This window comes from Ruditapes philippinarum, unplaced genomic scaffold (assembly GCF_026571515.1).
Source record: "Ruditapes philippinarum isolate M1 unplaced genomic scaffold, ASM2657151v2 ctg4528_1_1_1_1, whole genome shotgun sequence".
NCBI lineage: Eukaryota > Metazoa > Mollusca > Bivalvia > Venerida > Veneridae > Ruditapes > Ruditapes philippinarum.
The window spans coordinates 10,109-31,794 of record NW_026854011.1 but is presented as its reverse complement, the minus strand read 5'-3'; the positions used below and the strand labels follow the sequence as shown (position 1 = coordinate 31,794).

Here is a 21,686-nt window from a genome sequence, read left to right as displayed (position 1 = left end):
CATTTTGATGAAAGTTTATGGCATTAATTTTTATCTGAAGACAGATAATATTTAGAGTTGTTTTATTTTACAGTGATATAAATGACACTTAATATTGTATTTAAAGCATATTCATAACACAATATAGTATTGTGTAACATACATTTAATCTTAAATATTAGATAAGATAATAAATGTGCTGTATGTACAATACACGTTTCATTTCTTACATGGTGTTAATAACTTTCGCAGCGTGAAACTGAAATTATTTGCTTTTGATTGTTTTCAAAATAATAATTAATATCAATTGAAAATTACATTCATCACACATTTATGTCTATAAATCTGTTTTCAGACACAAATAAATTCATTATGAAGGCATTATCTACGTGGTTGCATATTCAAGATCAGAATAATTTTTGAGTGCATATAAAAGTAATAACACTTCAATTAATGCACATTTATTTATTAAAGTCCTTCAACTTGTGTCGGCGCATAACCACTTACGAAACCTTGTAACGAAAATGTATTTGTTATAATCTTTTATAACTGAGCGCCTTATTCAACATTTAGGATTATCTTTAAAGCTGTCAGCCACAGAGAAGTTTAAGATGATCTCCTGCCATTCATATTTTATTCGTTAAAATGTTTTCTTGATAAACTCACAGAAGGCGTCTCCAACAATGTTTTAAAAAAATGAAATGTTAATGAATGAAGATAATGAAATAACAACTTTTTGAATGGAATAACGAAAACTCTGAATGGCTGCCAACTCGTTCAAAACCATTTAAAACAATTATAATACAATGAAGAAAATCATTATAAAATTTACTTAATATATACATATTTAAACACCACATATCAGCAATCAATAATTTGGCAATTGGCCTCAACCATCAGTTCAAAATATTGCAAGTTTTTCATGTCAGTATGGTTATATTTTGTGGTCCCTTGAGATTATTTATTTGAATATCATCAGTAATGGCAACTAAGTACATCTTTGTGTTTCTCCAGTACGTTAACACTATATAACTCAAGAAAATACAATTATTTGAGGACTTACTGCATGGCTCATATCGGACATGTGTATTTCTTATAGCCGTATTACTTTTAGGTAATATTTTCGTCATTTGTGTATCAGGAATAGAAATAGTACAGAGTAAAAATACTATTTATGATCATTATATTATATTGATACACGATCCTAATTTTCATGTGAGTATTAGATACGATAACTGTCTTCCATATTTAAAGCAGTCAGACATTTTATGTTATAAATGCATAACATAATAAAGACAAGCCAGACACAATAAGGTGTATGTAAATAAGTGAAATCGCGTTAACATGTCGTATGTAATAATGGTAGTTAACACTTGCCAAATCGTAAAATCTTCAACCGTCTGTTCAAAATCCTGCTGTAACATGTCTTCAAAGGTGACATTTATTTTCAGAGGGAGAAAGGAAACAAATAATTTCACAGATTTAGCTATTTCATTCACATATGAGGAAAACACTTGAAATTCAATGAAGAAATAGAGAAGAGGATCTTTTAAAGAAAGCCGACAAAAAAACGACCAAATTGAATATGATGCAGGTATGCAGAGATTAAAAAATCTGGAAACAAAGTGATCACTCGGAAGCAATAATCACAACAAAAGTACATGAAAATTGCAGACTCGGTTTGATTGAGTATGTACATGACATGAGGGATAATGAATAAATGCAACATCCCTCATGCCCCCAGCACCGGCTTGAGCGGTACTCAATTCCCAACACTTAATAGTGTTAAGCCTTTTTATTGACGGTGGTGAGGAATGTTGACTTATAACAAGCTTCTTTAAGGAGCATAAAAACTTAATATTTGAAAATGTTTCTTATAGAACTTAATGTACTGTTCACTTTCAGTAAAAACTGTACTAGTATAACGATTATTTATGATAAAAAATCTCAACATTAAGAAGATGGAACATAGAAATGTATGCAACTATATCTATACAAACAATTTGCTCATTTCATTGGCCCAAACAGTAGTCAACAAAACAAATTATAGAATCATGCTCGCTTGGTGTAGTATCATATTCACTGAAATGTTAATGTCGACTTAAACGAATTGCAATGCTTGTAGAAAATATTCTGTTTTTTATGATAAAAGAACAGAAATGTGTTATTTTATTTTTATTTTATTTTGATGTACAATCACATATCACCAATGACTGATTTACAAAGTTGTACAATATAATGATATTTAGACTCTTTCATACATATAGTAATAAATTATAGGATTTTTGTTTTGTTTAAGCCAAAAATGATTGCGCCTTTCACATATCCATATTAATATAGAGCATTGATTTAAATGACTATAAAATGCTGAGAAATTCTGACAGCCACGTATATGTTTTCTTTCAAAGCAAAGAGAAAAAAATTAAATAACAATTCATCTTATAATCGCTTTCGCCTTTTTTTTGCTAATAAAGTACCTCTTTAATTTATGTTTGAATAATTTTAACATTGTATAAAGAAGAAACAACTGGTTGGCACAATAGAGACAATACATGTAAAAACTGCTTGTTTTATGCAGTTTATACATCTCTTTATTTATGTTGAAATCAACATATAACTAGCATTTTACGTGCAGATACATACAATCTTTTTAGAATTTAAATTTTATCAAAACCATACAACCTGTTGTTCTAAATCTTTCTGCTTAACTGCTGTACATCTTTGATATCTTTTATGCAAAGTAATCGCATTTACGGTTTGCTTGTAAAATTTCTCTTATTAGCAAATTAATTATAAATTCTGATAAAAAAATTCTCAAGTGGGAAAGTTTTTGTATTTACTTAGAATACAGATGTTACAAATTATGTGCCGAGTCAAAAGTATCATTCTGTTTTATAAAATTGCAATTTATCTAGTTCCGCCGCCAATATTGCATTCTTGTTTAGGACACACACGTTCTTTTATACACGTGGACTATACGCTTGTACGTTTGCATCTGCCGTGTTAGTTCTGATATTTTGTTGTTGTGAGTGGCATATAAGAATCCCATTTCAGGTTTTAGAGAATTTAATTTAACGTTTTGATAATGTTTGACAAGTCTAATGAAATGACATCTATGAAATGTAATTATTATGTTTTAAATCCCGATAATGCAAAAACATTGTGGTGATAAACTGTTTCAGATTACCACGTTAATTTCCGTTTAAGTATCTACAGATTAAGTTTGACAGAAAGGCAAAACATTGATTCATATTTTCATTTAGTTGCCAAGAATCATAATTATTATGCTTGAACAACGTTTCCCACAGTAATTGATTCTGAATTTCTGTAAAGAACGGTAAATAATATTGAAAGAAAAATGTTGAAATAATTATTTTTCATATGATAACAGGGCCTTGAAACATTGTTTTGCTAGGTTAAAACATTCAATGCATATACATATATATAATAAATATGGCTGACTCAATTGCGTTCTACTGGTAACTTGTAAGGAAACGTACATTTAAGGTAATAAAAGTAAAGATATGCACACATGAGTCAGAGAGAAAAAGAGAATTGCTCTAGGACGACCAAAACCGGCACAATCGAAAATGTTGCAGACCCGGTTTGATTGAGCCTGCTCATAGATGCAAGCTACTGCCTACGCCCCTTAGCATCGGCTGCACAGAATCCAATATTTAATGGTAAATATTTGAATCAAATAAAATCCGCATTTGTGTTAAATATGCATTTATCATTGAGACACAATAGTGCTTTACGATAAAAAAAATGTAAATGACCCAAATATGAATGGATGACTGTGCAATAAACGAGAAAATCAATTGGAAAAACTAAAGAAAATCGAAATTTCAAAAAGGATCATAGGTCATGAAGCCTGCTTATCATAGAAATGCTCTCAAAAGATAAAAAAAATCAGGCAACCTGTCATTAATGTAATTATTTAGAATCTCTAATTTAACATTTTATAAAGTTCTAACGCGTATAAGTAGATGTTTCTAATTAATGCCCTCTCTATTATCAATTTGAAATTAAAATAAAGTGCATCAACGGTAAAGAGCCTTATACTGGTGGCAAATGATTATCATTTTAAGTTCCAGAAGGATAAGAGTTAATTGGTACCGTAAGATGCTTTGCAGAGATTTCATTATAAGCCTAATTGTAATTGGTGATATCATAAACCTGTAAACTGAATGTCAGATTATTAAGACAAATTACGTAATTTCCGAATGAGATTTTTCTTATTTAGTTCATGTCTGTCTGCACTTCAACATTAATTAACAACTGATAACTAGTAAACACTGTCTGTCTCCTCATAAATTCCAAACAAAAGACAATTAGTGTCAAAATCAATAGAAACAACATTATAGCAGAAATATTTTTTTTGTTAATTTATTTTTTGTAACAAAAATATTTAGAGTATAAATGTTGTTTGTTTGCTTGTAGTATGTTTCAATTGTTTATATGTTGTTTTTACCCCCCCCCCAGGTGGTACAAAGCGGGCGTGATAGATGATGCAAATTTTCACATCTCTCATTAGCAGTCTCAATCAAAGAGAGACTCCCAATTTCGTATTGTATTTTAATATTGTTGTTTTACTGTTTCCTAAAGGGTCACCCCTTTGCCAGAAAAATCATTTTAATTGTGTTAACTAATATATGTTGTTGTAGTTGCGTTTTCTTATTTCAGTTTTAGCCCTCAAATAATTACATTTTAAAAGTTGTGAACAGTCATATTTTGTTCTTTTTTTGCGAATATTTTTATTTTTTTTGAAAGAGAATGTGCATCCTAAATATAAAAAATACGTCATCATATCTTACCATAAGTTCTTGTGCCATTAAAAAATTAAGACATATCATTTAATTATATAACTTTTTACTCAAATGGCTCTTATGTATCAATACAACTTAAGTCAAGATAATTTATTTAAAAAAAAAATTGAAACAACATTCATAATAGGGACGGGTATCTTAAACTTATTTTTTATTACAAGATTTATTCTTTGTTCTTTAAATAAATCATAGCAATTTCGTGAAAATTATTAAGCAGTTTGGAATGCAAAGTTTTGTAACATAGCTATCTTAAAATCAATAAAAGGGTAAGTAAAAATAAACAAAGTATGTTTGAATAAATATTTGATTTAATATATTAATATTTTCTAAAGAAGAATTTAATAAATTTGAAAGCGATTTAAGTTGAATGATTATGTAAACTTAGCAATTGTCAACATTTCTACAGCGTAACAAATACACATACTGTTTTACTCTCGTATCGTATGGAAAGTATTTGGGAGTATTTTCATTCGTCGATACAAAAACCTTTGTACAGCGCGTAGATATATAAAGACCTGTGTTATATTTTCTCAAGGTAAATGTTTTGTGTCTATGATGAAAATTGGATACTGTAGAAATTGTACGATGGAAAGTAGCTCTCAAAGAAAGATATGTCAAAGACGTAGAATTATCATTAGAATAATTGTGGATTTAACAATTTGGATGGCAGGTATTTTCTTCAGACTGTTAATTTTTGTTGTTCTTAGAGTAACTTTTTATTTTGAGTTTTCTTAAATAGATTAGTTTTCTTAAATATTAATCATATTAATTGGTCAAGACCTACCTAATAAATCTTTCCAAGTTATAATTTAGCAATTAAATATTTAAATATGTTGAATCAAAGTTTTGCATGTAGATTAAAAGACAAATGCAAATTAAGGAGTTTATGAACATTTTTGTTTTTCAAAATCAAATAAGGTTTTGGTACACTTATAAAATATTTCATGTTAGTAACATTAACTTCAGTTACAATGCTCATTAAATCTTTTGATAAAACATAATGTGTTTTGCATATGATTCATTGAATACATAGACCTCCAGTCATACCGTACACCATTTTATGTCAAATGTTAAATGTATGTTGTTTTTTTACCGGCCACTGAAGCGAATTTAACATTATGTAAATGTTTCAAACTTCACAATTTCGTTTTATTAAACAAAAACATTTTAACAGACGTTTATCTTTAATTGAAATTGCGGATAATTATCCTGAGATGAATCCAATTAAATTTGCGTTTAACTGAAAGATACAGATTTTTCATCAAATGTAAAATTGCCTTTATATTTTATTTTAAATGTATCATATTAAATAGACAAAATCAAGATCCTCGAAATTACGAAGTTTTAGATGAACATATAATGTCATTAATATATATACATGTCTGTCAATTAAGTAATGTATAAGCTGATACAAAAGAAATAATTATAATTAATGAAGTTGGAAAATTGATGCAGTTATGTAAATGAAGTTGTATAATGTCAACGTTAATGAATTATTTATGTAAAATGTATTTGTGTTGATTATCAAACACTAGTTGTAAACTTATCGTTCATTAAAATGTCTAAACAAAAATGTGATTTAAGAGCATAATTTATGTATCAAAATACACCGTTCTAGGAGTGAGTACATTTTAAGCTTTTCAGAAATGCAACAGTGTTTAACATGTTTCATGTGAAAAAGTACACTGGTTCAATTATTTAATGTAAATAAAATTCTAACATAGATCTTCTGATGAACTACAGTTAGCGGGTAGATGTTGCAAGCATTATAATTTTCGATTATGTACTAAGCAGCAATAATTGGCAAAATAAAATGTATCAATTAGGCATATCAAGATATGTTATGTCTGGAAAAAGAGACATATATACAACCATGTGTTTTATTTAATTGCGTTTCATCATATCAAACAAAAAATAACTTGCAGAAAAATTTTGTTAAAGAAAATGGACTTTCATTATACTTTAAGTGTTTTGAGTTAATTCAATCTTATTCATAATAATTTGATCTTTTAAACAAATTCATATTCTGTCATTTTTTAACTATAAAGGTTTAACATTGATACTTAGATATTATATTAACATCATATAGAAGTTCAAGTTTGTAACGATTCTAAAACTGTCTTATATCTTTCAGCATCCCTCATTGCATTTTATCTGTTTTTATTCGAGAAACCATATGAAAGAGGCTTCTTTTGTGACGACAAATTTCTTTGGACCTTTTATAACTATTGTACATAGTCACGGATCACTCAATTCTCTACAATGAGATAATATTTTGATATGTCTTGAAAACATTACAGATACACAACCACGTGTCTTATTTAATCGCGTGTCATCATATCAAATAAGAATTTAACCTGCAGAAAAGTTTTGTTAAAGAAAATGGACTTTCATTATATTTTAATTCCATTGATTTAATTTAATCTTATTCATAATGATTTGATCTTTAAAAAAATCATATTCTGTAATTTTTTATCTATAAAGGTTTAACAGTGAGCTATATTTTAGATATTATATTAACATCATACAGAAATTCAAGATTGTAACGATTCTAAAACTGTCTTTTATCTTTCAGCATCCGTAATTGCATTTTATCTGTTTCTATTCGAGAAACCATATGAAAGAGGTTTCTTTTGTGACGACAAATCCCTAAGTTACCCATCTGTACCAGAAACAATTTCAACACCTGTTATGGTGGTAGTAGGGCTGACAGCTGCTTTGATATTGGTAAGAATGTCTTTACAGATTAAACAATACTTAATGATTTCTGATCATAATATGGCATTTTAATAATACAAATATATAATAAGGCCATTTCTTACCTACAATATGTCATCACGATCAATAAGACCAGTGATTGGCCAAAAATAAAATGTCTGAAAAACTATTTTTCTGAGCCTTGATATTCTTGATTTTACAAATTTAAACTGTTAGTAAAAAAAATGGCCTGACGCAATTGTTGATAATTTTCGAAGTTAATTCTTTTTGAAAAACAATTACATGTAGTCAGTTCATGAATGATGCGTCGAGTGCATGCATTTATCATAAACTTTAAGTCTCATATTCAAGCTTCTTTGATATGTTTATAAACTTATGAAAATAAATATTACGTTTTTTCTTGTAGATTATATCTGTAGAAGTGTTAAATTGGTTGGATCTCAAATGCCGGAAAAGATACCAGCATGCAAGTAGTGCTATATTTTGTGTGAAAAGCTACATGGTGTTTATGATTGGGTTCCTAATACAAGAACTGTTTGTAGACACTCTTAAAAACAGAATTGGAGTACTAAGACCAAATTTCTTTGATGTTTGTAAACCACAGTTTAACTTAACGTTATGCCCGGGGTAAGTCTTGATAAAATCTCTGTATTTGAGATTATATCTCAATATAAAGTATTAAATAATCTATTCTTGAAATACTTTACTTGTTTCCACCGATTAAAAATAATCATAACATGCATTTGACATCTATTTCATAACTAGTTTTCTATAGACAATATGGCAACGCTGCCTTCAATAGTTATTTAAGTTGATAACTAAAAATATTTCGTTAACTAATTGTTTAATTGTAATGCATTAATTAGGTTATTTCAGTGTAGCACTGTAAATCATGTAAAATGCCTAATCGGATTTTATTATAAAACGGATTTGATATTCCTTTAATGTCTGCTTATAGGTAATACATTGGGCATATCCACTTCTATTCAACGTGGAATATTAATAAAACATAATTGCCATTTAATTGGACATGCAGGAGATATGTCTGTGATATTGAAAACACTACAATAAAAGGAAAAATTAATCGTGATCTTTAATCATTTATGAATGTCGTATAATATGATCTCGTATGGTAGAACTTTTTACGCTGTGATTTCTTCATATGGAATCTTTAAAATATTTTTTTTACAAACACATATTTTATTAAATTATACTTAAGTAGCACATGCTAAATTGTTTTAAAGGTATATAACAGAATACATGTGCTCTGGAAATGACGAAAAAGAAATCAGAAGCAGCCGACAGTCTTTTCCTTCCGGGCATTCATCTTTTGCCATGTTCATTGCAGTTTATTTTAGCGTAAATATTTATGTTTTACATTTGCTTGTCTAAAGGGTTTTAAATTCTGCGTGATATCGTATAACACAATGATTAAATAAGAAGTATCAAATAATGCGGTCTTTTTTGAAAATAATATAATGGAACCTTATAAATAATTACCCCATATAGGTTCAGCTAATTTAAGGAATAATATATTACCCTCTATTTCAAACTTAAATAGTGTTTAAATATAACTTATGAATAAACTTTCATTCATTTTAATAATATACCTGACGATAATTACATTTGGCAATTTATTGATTGTACTAAAAATGTTTAGAAATGAGCAATAGAATGAAAGAGAAATTAATACTTTCATTAATTGACGTGTACTCCTATAAATACATATTAAATCATTTTCATTGAATGCTTTGCAGTTGTACATAGAAAACCGTTTGCATATAAGGTTCTCTCGATTACTGAAGATCTTTCTACAAGTAAGTCTTGTATTGGCTGCAATTTTATGTGGTTTTGGCCGCATCAGGGAAAACAAACACCATCTTTCTGACGTTCTAGCTGGTTTTATACTAGGCATCACAGTTGCTGTATTTGTTGTAAGTACATATTCATTATCTAAAATTACTTGATAAAACTTGTATTATGATGAACTTAATTTGTGATTACATCCCATTTACAAAGGTCAATTGTGTCAAATAAGAGATGATTGCATTTCATTATTATAAACAAATAAAAGAAAGATCTAAAGGTCACACTTGTTAAACATTCAATTTATAGCTTCCCTTTTTCAAACCATAATAACGTCAATGAGTCTTTCGATCAATTCTATATTGTAGCATACAATGATGTGGAGGAAATTTGTAGAAGATGACAGCCGTAAAGAGGGACAGGAAAACCAGGAGGAAAAATCACGTGACTGTTGTTGTGTATGTAACCAGCCTTCTGATATTGAATTTGATTCACAAACACCATCATCTATATCACAAAATGGATATTTCCAAAATATAGAAAATGGAAGGAATTCATCATCTGCTAAACTTATATCCATTCAAAACAATAATAATCAAACTATTTCAGAACGATCAGAAATAATGTAGGAAAAATAAAAGACATTTTAACGATTCATCTATTTTTATAAAAGACCTGTTGCAAGTTTATCTCATAAGTTTAATAAGTGCAATCGAGAAGAAATACTTGACAATAAACATAATCAAAACTTATGTATATAGTCTACTAACAAGTCAGATATTTGCATGTATATAACTTTCACTTCATATCACATGTACTTTTGTACGTATGTCATTATTGTTCTTAGTTGACATGAACATTATGTATGATTTATACAGATCTGAACAAAATGATTAAAACATTTGACAAGATATATACTCTGACATCTATACAAGTAATTGTGAAGAATTGGTACTGATTAATATAATATTGAATTGTTATATGAGTTTTATATATTGTTAATTTCAATAAAACAAAATTGTGTTCATTTTTATCATTTCGTAACAAATGATGATGATGTGAAATCTGTTGTAAAATACTTCCCAAAAATAATACAATTTGATAAAACACAAGTGCGTCCAGCAACAAGCATGTTAAACCTTAAATATGCTAAACATTGCAATTGTAACCTGATTTAATTACGTTTTGTTTGATAATATAATGAACGTAGCTCACACCATAAGTTTTCCACTGTCGACCGATTTATCAGTATGTAATGAAGTTTATATATATTTATTTAGCGGACATATTTCTCCTCTCTTAGCTAGTGATTTAAGATAATTTTCTCTCCTGTATGTCTTGATAGAAATGCACCCAGCATGCACATTGCATACCGCAAAATAAGGATGTTGATAGAATGAATGACATAGAAACATCTGCAGGTATCAAAGTTAAATTCAATTGGGTACTACATTACAAAGTGTTGACGTTAACAATATCTCAAACAAGCTTAATAAGTTTTCTGTGCGTATATTATTATTTAGTATTATTAACTATACGTAATGCACATTCTGGTAATTTGAAATAATACATTTTGAAGTTTTAAAACTTGTCTGCACACGCTATGATGATTAAAGTGGTCCAGTATATTATGTGTTCACAACATATAAGTGATTATACTGATTCACTTGTTGAATCCTTTTATATGTTACTCAGTTTTATTTCTTTAAATTTATTCTTATTGTTCTTATTTGTTGAATTAATTGTGCTAAATAATATATTTAACCATGCACTGTTACATGATAAGTTGACATTTATAAAACATAAATGATATATTTAAATATTTTGTGAATCGTTTTAACCTTACAGGCCAATGATTATTGTGTACGATGTCAGTTAATTCGCAATTTAGTGGTTATAAAACTCTTGTCAAGGCACAACAATTGTCAAGGCCTGTAGTTGTGCACCTTTGTAAATATAACATTTGATAATATTAATGGTGTGTCATACTTAAATGTATAATAATGCAAATTGTGAAATATTTTATGCAAAATCCACCACAAATAAAATAAAATGTATATTTTTTTCTTAATAGACATGTCTTGGTATTTGTGTCAGCTATTTCGTAAATGTTTTTAATTCGGACTCATTCTCTTATTTTTTATGGATTTCCTTGTTTGTACAATTATAAATTAAAGGTGTTAGTTTAAACCAACATTATTTTATTTATGTTATTTTGTAATAATTGAATAACATACCTATTTCGTCGGTTACTGTTTGCAGATTTTACAACTAAGTAAATCTAGTCGTCATTTGTGATCAATATCAGATTGACATGTAAGTATTGGTCTTTGTTTGCATTCTGAGTGTAGAATAAAAAGCGAATGACGCAATAATAAATAAGTTACAAATATCTGTTTTAACATTTCAAATTCTATTAAACATATTGGAAAACATATTTTATTGCCAATATATTTTAACGGCAGTTTAGGTTTAAAGAAAGTTTACAAAAAAAAACAACAAAAGGAATTTACAAAATTAAGGGATTACAGGTAAATAATGATAGTATTTACATAACAGAATGATAAATCGTATAGTACTAGATGATACTTTATTCAATATATCAAGTATCTATTTAGGACATGTTGTACTTACATCAAAGATAAGATAAATTAGAAACCGCGAGCAATGAACTTAACGAAACAGAACAGTAATGGAACTTGTTAAATTGAGGTAGGAAACGTCATGGAAATAATGAAAAAGAGTCTTCATTTTATTGTATCTTATTGTGTTTAATCATTCATATATATGTTTCTAAATGCAGATATGCAAAATAGAAATACATATGTACGCTCGTTTAGTAAAATCATGCTTATTTACATAGTCAATCCTAAAATTTAATTTATGTTTGTTCGTTTACATATATTAACATTCAATCAAATTTAGATTTTTATCAAACGGTATTATTATCAATATTATCATCATCATGGCATATTGTAGTAAAAACGACTAATAAAGTGTATCAATGCCCACTTTCTGAAGATATTTTATCATTATAGATATCTGATTTTGAATTGATTGCATTGATGTAAACTTTGCGTTGGTTTTACAACTTTGTGTATATGTTCACATTCAAATAATTATGTATTTCTATTCACATGTATTGAATTTCGAAACAGTTTTCCGAAGAGATTATTCAAGACAGAAATAAACTACCTGATGTGTTATGAGTGGCTTTAAAACATCAATATCATAAAACAAAATGCATAATCTTTGATTAATTTCAGTTGAAACTACCTTGAGATAAGAGATTTTCAAAACAGTCAAACGTTTCCAACAAACATTTAAATAGCTGCAAAAAATAAAATATTTGGAAACGCATCGCAATGAAACTGTTTAAACAATGCCTCTTCTGTATAGCGAATCCGGTTTCATTGAAGACTCTTTTTCTATAGTTTATAAAGCATGACTAATATATCAAATTATCCTATGTATCTTCAAAGACTTGTATCCTAAGTTAGAAATGAAATATAAAATGTTTATCATTTAAATCAAATCAAGTTTGTCAGCATATTTTTGCATCGTTCATACTTGATATGTTTATGCAACTGTATTTTGAGCTGTCATTAGAAAGAGGCAGTTATACCGTGGAATAAAATTAATGGTATTTAATCATTTTATTCATGACATTTTTGTTCTTTGCGGAAGACAATCAGTTGTACGAAGTAACTAACATAAACTTTCATGTGAGAGAAAACTTTGTAGATAATAATGAAAATAAATTCCGCGTTATCCAAAAACTCAATATCAAAATGCTTGTTTCTTGCTTGTATGCCAATTCTTTAACGGAAATTAACAACTGACAACTGATAAATTTGACTGTCTCTATTGCATTCTTTAGACGAAAAATTCCGGACAGTTGGTAATATTACAGTTAAGAAAAGCAGCGGAGGCAATATTCTTTCAGACTTATTCAACTCTACAAAACGTTTCTAGTTTAATTTAACATTATAACCAATTAGGCTGTTTTCGTTTTCATTGGTATAATATTTTACCGCCAACAGACTGGTAAACTAGATGAATGCTAAACAGGTACTAGCTTATAAGTTCCCTTGTTATATTCATGTATCAAAGCTATAACTGATTAATCAGCAACTATAGAACATTCGTAACGAATGCTCCAAAATTAGATTTCAGTAGAAATAATCATTACATCTGTAGCAAAACTTTACGGATTAATTGTCGAAATAGCATAATATTATAGTCACCACAAACATTCATAATTTGTTACTTCTTATTTTTTCAATTTAATTTTTGACTTTTTTTTAAAAAATGCTTGTATCATCTGTATTAGCAGAGTTCTTTGTCAAATCTAGGAAAAGATTTACATTCCCCCTAGACGGAGGCGAAGAATTGTGTTTTTGTACTCTGATTCAGTTGTATATCAGAATAAGGTTTCTACTCTGTGGTTCATTTTCCTTCCCACTCGTCTGAATTGATTGAATGCACCCAAACTGGAAAATGGAATGTAAACGCATTGCATTAGAGAAAGATAAACATAACTTCGTAATACTTTATATTGGGTTTATATTTTAAGATATAAAATTCTTTGTTCAATATATCTACATTTTCGTTATTAAATGTAGCAGTAGCAGATAAAACAGCAAAACACACACGCACGCAAACGCACACACACAGGCTCACACATATGTTTACATTCAATCATTTTTTTATTCGATGGTTCACATGTAGGAGGACGTGCTTTACGAACTATTTGGAATCGAGGAAACGAGAGATGACGCTGCTTACGAATTGACGCCAATTTCCTCGTATAAATTCTATAAACTGGTGTAGATAAGATCTGTGGCGTTAGTGTTGTAAGATGCTACTTTAAGCTTCATATGAAAAGATAACATAATAAGACAGTAAAATATCAATGCAATGCGTTATTATTGTTGCCCTAAAAAGCTTTGTATGAGAACTAATACATTTGTTCCATAGGTTTTATACCTTGGCGACAGCAGGCTGCAATAAGGTACAGCCTTATACAAGCGAAACTACTACATTGATATGTCTTGTTAGGATTGAAATGATATTGGTCTGACTGGTGTTCATTGGATTGTCAAAAAACATCAACAACTTGTCCAATGGTTTTCGTGGTCAATTTCTACAAATCAAATAACTAAAACGGTGTATGATTGCTGAGAAACACCTATAAAACTAGCACGCATTTGATTTTACGCAAACAGCTATATAATCATGTTTAAACATTTATTGTGTGAAAGAGCGTACAATTGACAAATATCATCTGTTCCTTCAATGTAGTATGGAAACATATGTTGATCTCTTGCAAACATGAACTTATTCCTGCAATTAAGCCTACATGAAAGTAATTAACAGAAGTTTTATGAGTCCATTCACACCTACAAAGATACTTTTTTTAATATAAACACGTGTTGTTTAATGCCTACAAAAGTGGGATCAAATGCACCAAGCCTTTAAGTTTTGATGTATTGATGTTTTACCAATTTTGATCATTCAGCGTTTCTGTGAACACATAATTTAGTGTTTTACATAATTATGTCATTCATTGATACATTTAAAATAGATGTGATTTTTTTTTCAAAATATATTAAGGCAATTTATCAGGTTAATACTGTTATTAAAGAGCATATATATTTAATATACGTTTAAAGACATATTTCTACATGTAGTTATTCAATAATAACTGAAGCATGTTAAAGGGCAAAATGCTGGCAGTCAAAATGCATACAAATTCACCACATACCTGCAACTTTCAATCTCTACTCTCAACAAAAGTACATGTGGTAAGTTGAAACTATGTTAAAAACGTACATTATGATATATATTATACAGCTTTTAGAGGTATGTCAACTATATATCTTTATTCATATAACATGTTTTTCTTTCACAAACCCTTATTTGCTTTAAACACAATTTACGCTAAAGTTATTTATTGTGTACTTTAACGTTATTATTGCGTATTTATGGCGTACGCTCTTGTAATAATAATCGAATAAATAAATGCAATTTCCAAACCAGCTTTATTATGTAGTATCTGAAATATATAGTACATGCACGTTTTATCATATTTATTGCATACTGCAGTTTAATCTAATGGCTAAGAATTTGCAAAGAAAAATTTACGTATGTAATGTTTTTTTCTTTCGATTTCATGCCAAGCAGTGCCGCAAAAATGTAAGAATATTAAATAATTTTGATATCATTGTTAATTTCAATACATGCTTTTCCATATTATAATTATTGTTATGAAACTGATATGAGAAAATTTGCCATAAACCTAATAGTATGTACTCTACGTTAAAAATCACATATTTAAAAGTCCTAATGTTCAAAGATGTTGACTGCTTGTTGAATGCTAGATAAAAAAAATTTGTGAACGATATTGATGCAATTTTCCATATCGTGATCTTGGCGTAACAGAGATAAATGTTACATCATGTGCATAATATTTTATCTTCTAACTGACAGATGCGATTTGTTGATGATACCACCCATCATATTTAAAGCATCATACCTCAAGGTCAATGCTAAGTTTCTAACATTTATTAAAGGTAGTCATCAGTAAAATATTGTGCAGTAAACATAGAAAGTAATTTAACATTGCAAACGTCGCTTCAAATCTACAAATATACCATAAATAGGTCAGACTATATAAACATAGCCTTTATTACGATAGGAACGCATTAGAAATATGGTGGCAGATACTGACAAATCAGACATTTATTGCATTTCTTTAATTGTGTGTTTCTGTCAAATTAAACTAGTTAAATGACGCTGTATTTAATTTCTATTCCAATACACAAATACTATTCAATAAAAATATTTTATATCCTCAAAAACAGCTATATCATTTTTGATGAGTCATAAAAATTATTTTAGTTCATTGGAACACATTAATTCGCAGATCAGGTCAGTATTTTATCATTTGTTTGCCTTATTTAGCTATAATTATAATAAACATGATCAATTATGATAAATTATTGCTAAAAATAATCCAAAAATATCATGGTTAGCTGAATGTACATAAGCATTACTCACTGGAGCTATTATTATTCCTTTTACTTGCTAGCACAAGCAAGAGGTAGCAATCGTTACAATTAATCAAAATCAGATTCAAAAGAAACACCCAGTATAAGTTTACATTTATTTTTATCTCTCAGATTATTCTTATTTTGTAGTGTTTGTACGTGTATTGCGAAACGCTCTTAAATCAATTAGACAAAAATCCAAAGTGCGCGCGTTCATTTTCAATTACTTCCTTAAATACACAGTGTGATACAATTGTGGTTTAAGCCAAGATCAAATGACATCATGATGTAATAATTTGACAGGACTGAAATACTATCATCTTAAAGCCGTATTTGAAACGCCTTGCATAGTTTAAAACTCGTGTTTCATTAAATGAGATGATTTATTCGATATATTAAACATGAGGATCTCACACTTCATAAAATAAGACTTGCTCATATGCTTTAATAGTTTTAAATCACATTGTTAAGTATTTTATTACATTCTGAATTCTATTGCATAAAATGAAAACTCTTATTACAGTAAATTTATATGTTAAATAACAATACTTACGTTATTATCTTGTTTTCGTTTATGCTCGTTTTATTTAAATGTAATGGCATATAAAAGTAACTTTGTAAGTAGGTATTTAATAACATTTGCAGCAAGATAGTAAAATTGAATTCGAAAACTTATCATATGCATAAAATAAGTAATATTATAGTATATTAACATTCCGTATCGCTTGTTATCAATGAAGAATAATTTGAAAGTTTAAGTGTTCAAGAGATGATTAAGCCAAGGTACAAACATTATTGACATTCATTTCGTGTATACTCATTTTACTTCGGACATACAAAAAATCAGTGATGATGGAATTTGCGATATGTAAAACACAAACTTGTGCGAGATTACCGTTTACATTTTATTCCATCATCCTTCATACGGACCTACCTTTTGACAAAAATTATTATGAAATGGGGCAATTTTTTTCTTTATTATTTAGTTTAGGGTTATATATTATGTTGTTATCATATAATAAATCCCCTGATAAAATTTATAATTCTTACAATTCTTTGTGCGTTAACCCATTTTCTCCGCGCTTGCGCCTTCAGCCTATTTTGTACGGAATGCCGTTAGGGCCATCGCCTATGAATGTGTTGATCTCAAACGCGATAGTCGATAGTACGATGGTGAAAACGCGAAATAACGAAACTACGATGGTGAAAACGCGAAATTACGATGATGAAAACGCGATAGTACGATGATGAAAACGCGACAGTACGATACTACGATGATGAAAATGCGATAAACTTTCGTGTTTTCACCATCGTACTGTCGCGTTTTCACCATCGTAGTTTCGTGATTTCGCGTTTTCACCATCGTAGTTTCGTGATTTCGCGTTTTCATCATCGTACTGTCGTGTTTTCATCATCGTACTATCGCGTTTTCACCATCGTACTATCGCGTTTTCATCATCGTACTGTCGTGTTTTCATCATCGTACTATCGCGTTTTCACCATCGTACTGTCGTGTTTTCATCATCGTACTATCGCGTTTTCATTATCGTACTATCGCGTTTTCATCATCGTACTATCGCGTTTTCACCATCGTAGTTTCGTGATTTCGTGTTTTCACCATCGTACTATCGACTATCGCGTTTCAGATTAACACATTCATAGGCGATGGCCCTAACGGCATCCCGGAATGCCGTAAGGGCCATCGCCTATGAGTGGTTTGATCTGAAACGCGATACTTGACAGTACGATGATGAAAACGCGAAATCACGAAACTACGATGGTGAAAACGCGACAGTACGATGGTGAAAACACGATAGTTTATCGCGTTTTCATCATCGTAGTATCGTACTGTCGCGTTTTCATCATCGTACTATCGCGTTTTCATCATCGTGCTTTCGCGTTTTCACCATCGTAGTTTCGTGATTTCGCGTTTTCACCATCGTACTATCGACTATCGCGTTTTAGATCAACACATTCATAGGCGATGGCCCTAACGGCATTCCGTAATTTTGGTGCCTTGCCGGTTGGCTTGGTAATATCAGGGGCTGCGCTTTGAGGATATAGTTTTTGCCTGAATGATTTGTGTTTTCATATTCAATCAGAAAACAAATGCTATTGCATGTTCAGAAATATTTTATGTTTGGCAAAAAACCCACTGTCTGTTCTCCTTTATCATGAGACATGTTGAACCAGTTTAATTATAGCACTATTGTAACCCTATTGTAAAGTCATATCCTTTGTTATATTTGAGAAATACACAATTACAGTGATGTTTCTTTTTTATGTTTCTTTTGTGTTCGTTTATTTGTTTCTGTCTTTTTTATTGTATTTGTAAATATTACAAAAAATAATTACTCGCATAAGACATTTTATTCACAATTAAGCTATTTTCAAACTATAAAGAAAATTACATTTTAATGCATCTTTAATGTCGATAAAAAAACAAATCAATGACACAAAAAAATGTTTCATTAACTCCATTTGCAAAGAGCGATCTGGCATGCATAACAAATTCTCGTACTAAAATATTTTAGACAGCTTAACAATCTAGGCGAAGCACTGTTTTTTCAATCTGTCATCTCCCATTATTTCAATGTATGCATGAATGATTAACATTAAAAATATTTCAAACAAACTGCCATGTACATGTACAAGTCTGTTAATCAAAAGAGAAATGCAGTTAAAATTATGTACATTATATCTACATACTCTTTAGAAAAGAATTATTAGAACACAAACACAATTAGAACACAATATATTCATTTAAATACGTTTTTGCCTTTTTGTACAATATGTAAAATAAAGACACAATGAATTTAAATTGGTATGGACTCTGTTTTTTTATACGAGCAACCATATTTTGTCATTATCATTTTACAGAGGATAGATTTTGAATATATTCTATAAACCATTTCGTCGTAGATTTCAGATTTTAATCTTATTTTACATTCTTTCTGAGCTAGTTTTAGATGATACATTTTGTAACTTTTCAGCTACAAAATTACAATCTAGGTGTGTCTGACAACCTGTTCGATTGCACGGATACACTACACGTGCGAAATTCAACACTGATAATACAAATCAAACGTTTATTATAAAAAGCTGAAAACATATAGCTATCCGAATAAACATTAAGAATACATTTTTAAAGATTCAATATCAATAATTGATAGATGTTGTCAATATTTCTTTATTTCTGTTACACATTGAAGCAAAGGCCTGCTGAGCATCGGAAAGAGTATGTCTGTCTGAAATTGATAAAAAAACAACTTAATATTCAGGTGTACATATTATAGATTGATTACAACGTTTAAACATAAATGTAAAGCATCAATATACTTTTTAAAATACTTGTTGGCAAAATAGAAGGAATCAACTAATACAATTACACAGACCAACCAACAAAGTTGATTAAATTAATAAAGTGAGATTTGTTTGCTGTTGAGTCAGAGTCATTATGCTGTTTCGACATTTACAAAATTTATTTGTTGCATATTGAAGAAAAAGTAGTATGCAAAGTGAAGAAATAATACTAGAAATGCCATTAGCTAGTTGTAAAGACAGTTGGCGCCATTGGATTTTCGAAATATCTTTTGTACATGCTAAATGAAATAACAGAGAGCATTTGCACATAAATTTTGATCTTTAATACCAAAAATGTTGTATGAATGTAATTAAAAGCTTTTAAGGAATTATTTAATTGAAATATTATATAGGAACAGATATTACTACAATGCTATAGTGTCTCTGTTTTATTACTAAACATGAAAATTTATATAAATCAGACTATTATCCACATTTACCTTTACATGTATAATACATTAATTTCAAGTCTACTCAATACATGTTTTATGTGTTCAATCTTTGTAATAAAGTAATTTGGTGAAAGCTATAGTATGAATCTGGTTGTCATTCATTGAAAGAGGTAACCGCCCTTGTTACGTTTTCCCTTTTTCAAAAGGGCCTTACAATACATTTTAAGCGTTGAAATTTCAGTACCGCTCAAGCCAGTGCTAGGTGCTTGAGGGATGTTGCACTTTTGTCATTATCTCTCATGGAAAGACTCAGTCAAACCGAGTGTGCAATTTGCATGTAATTGTGCTGTGATTAATGCTGCCGCGGGGTCACCCACCTTCCAGATTATTTTTTACCACGATTAATCAAAAGTTTCATATTGTACTGGTTTATGTCAAACATTATAAAAGTGAAGATATTCATATCATAATGTTGAATATGAGCATTTTCATACTACATGCTTAGTTTCCTTAGAAATGTACATCATACGTTACATTATATGTACCTGCTGTTTTGAGATGCACGTTGTTATATTTGTTAATTTAAACTAATGAAACAATGAAATGTTGGTAAGTCAAAAGTTACATCCCTTATGTATTTGTAAAAACGTTCAATCAAATATTGCCTTAAATGTCTGGTTGCTATTAAGATAGGAGACAGCTATCCTGTCTATAAATTTTATAACATGATGAATTAAATGGGGTTCGTGACATATTTAGTTTGTAAATATAAAATCCTATATACTACCATGTAAACTAGCAATTTATATTTACAAAATTGTAATACGGAGAGAAACTTATAAATGAGTTGAAAAACAGCAATAAAATCATATATGCTTGATCAATAATGTCTTACAATATCAGTTTAGCAGCATATTTCACTGACAATTCCCTTAATTGCTTAGAATTTCGCAAGACACAAGCTATCTTTAGAATAAAACTGTTCTGTGTGTTAAAATGAAGACATCTGGGAATGTTTCTTTATTCAAAATTTCACATTTTAATGTTTGAATGTTGTGTTCCTCTTAGGGCGGTTCTTGGGGGCGTGGACAATGACTTGCACTTTCAGTTGTCGTCCTTTGTAATAAAGTCAAGCCTGCAACATTTTCAAATTTGCCGTTTTGGGTGTTTTAAGTTGATAGGGATTTTTTCTTCTCTATTTTAATACTTCTTATATTTCGTTTTAATTGTACTTGAGCAACGCATGTTATAATAGTCATCAACACCATCTATTTTGTTATACTTTTACAAAATAAATCAGATTAAGAATGTCTCAAAACGTTACTAATTGCCAATTAACATCTTTTCCACTGACATCTTATCAAATGAAGTATTTTCGACATGGCTTTTTGTTATCGAAGTATTATCAAATGTAAAACTTAAAACAATTTTATAAACAGATTTGTTTGAACAGCTCATTTTTGTTTTACTTGCGAATAAGGCAATTACAGTGTACTTTCAGGCTACTGCAACAAAGTTCTCTGATAACTGATTTAGCTTTTGTGCAC

The 21,686-nt window shown here is 29.4% G+C and overlaps 1 protein-coding gene across 1 annotated transcript; it reads left to right on the top strand.

Moving 5' to 3' along the window:
* Positions 1–5,279: 5,279 nt before the first annotated feature.
* On the top strand, positions 5,280–10,357 carry LOC132738674 (phospholipid phosphatase 2-like). The gene is made up of 6 exons (XM_060726251.1): positions 5,280–5,478; positions 7,384–7,535; positions 7,933–8,153; positions 8,771–8,885; positions 9,284–9,460; positions 9,701–10,357. Exons 1-6 carry the CDS (start codon positions 5,361–5,363, stop codon positions 9,959–9,961), a joined length of 1,044 nt encoding a protein of 347 aa, XP_060582234.1. The 5' UTR covers positions 5,280–5,360; the 3' UTR covers positions 9,962–10,357.
* Positions 10,358–21,686: the final 11,329 nt, after the last annotated feature.

Bases quoted from the DNA above. Each gene is read 5' to 3' on its own strand.
- LOC132738674 (XM_060726251.1), top strand. From the start codon at position 5,361: ATGATGAAAATTGGATACTGTAGAAATTGTACGATGGAAAGTAGCTCT. The intron at 7,536-7,932 runs GTAAGAATGTCT...TTTTTCTTGTAG, and splicing joins TGACAGCTGCTTTGATATTG to ATTATATCTGTAGAAGTGTT. The intron at 8,886-9,283 runs GTAAATATTTAT...AATGCTTTGCAG, and splicing joins TCATTGCAGTTTATTTTAGC to TTGTACATAGAAAACCGTTT.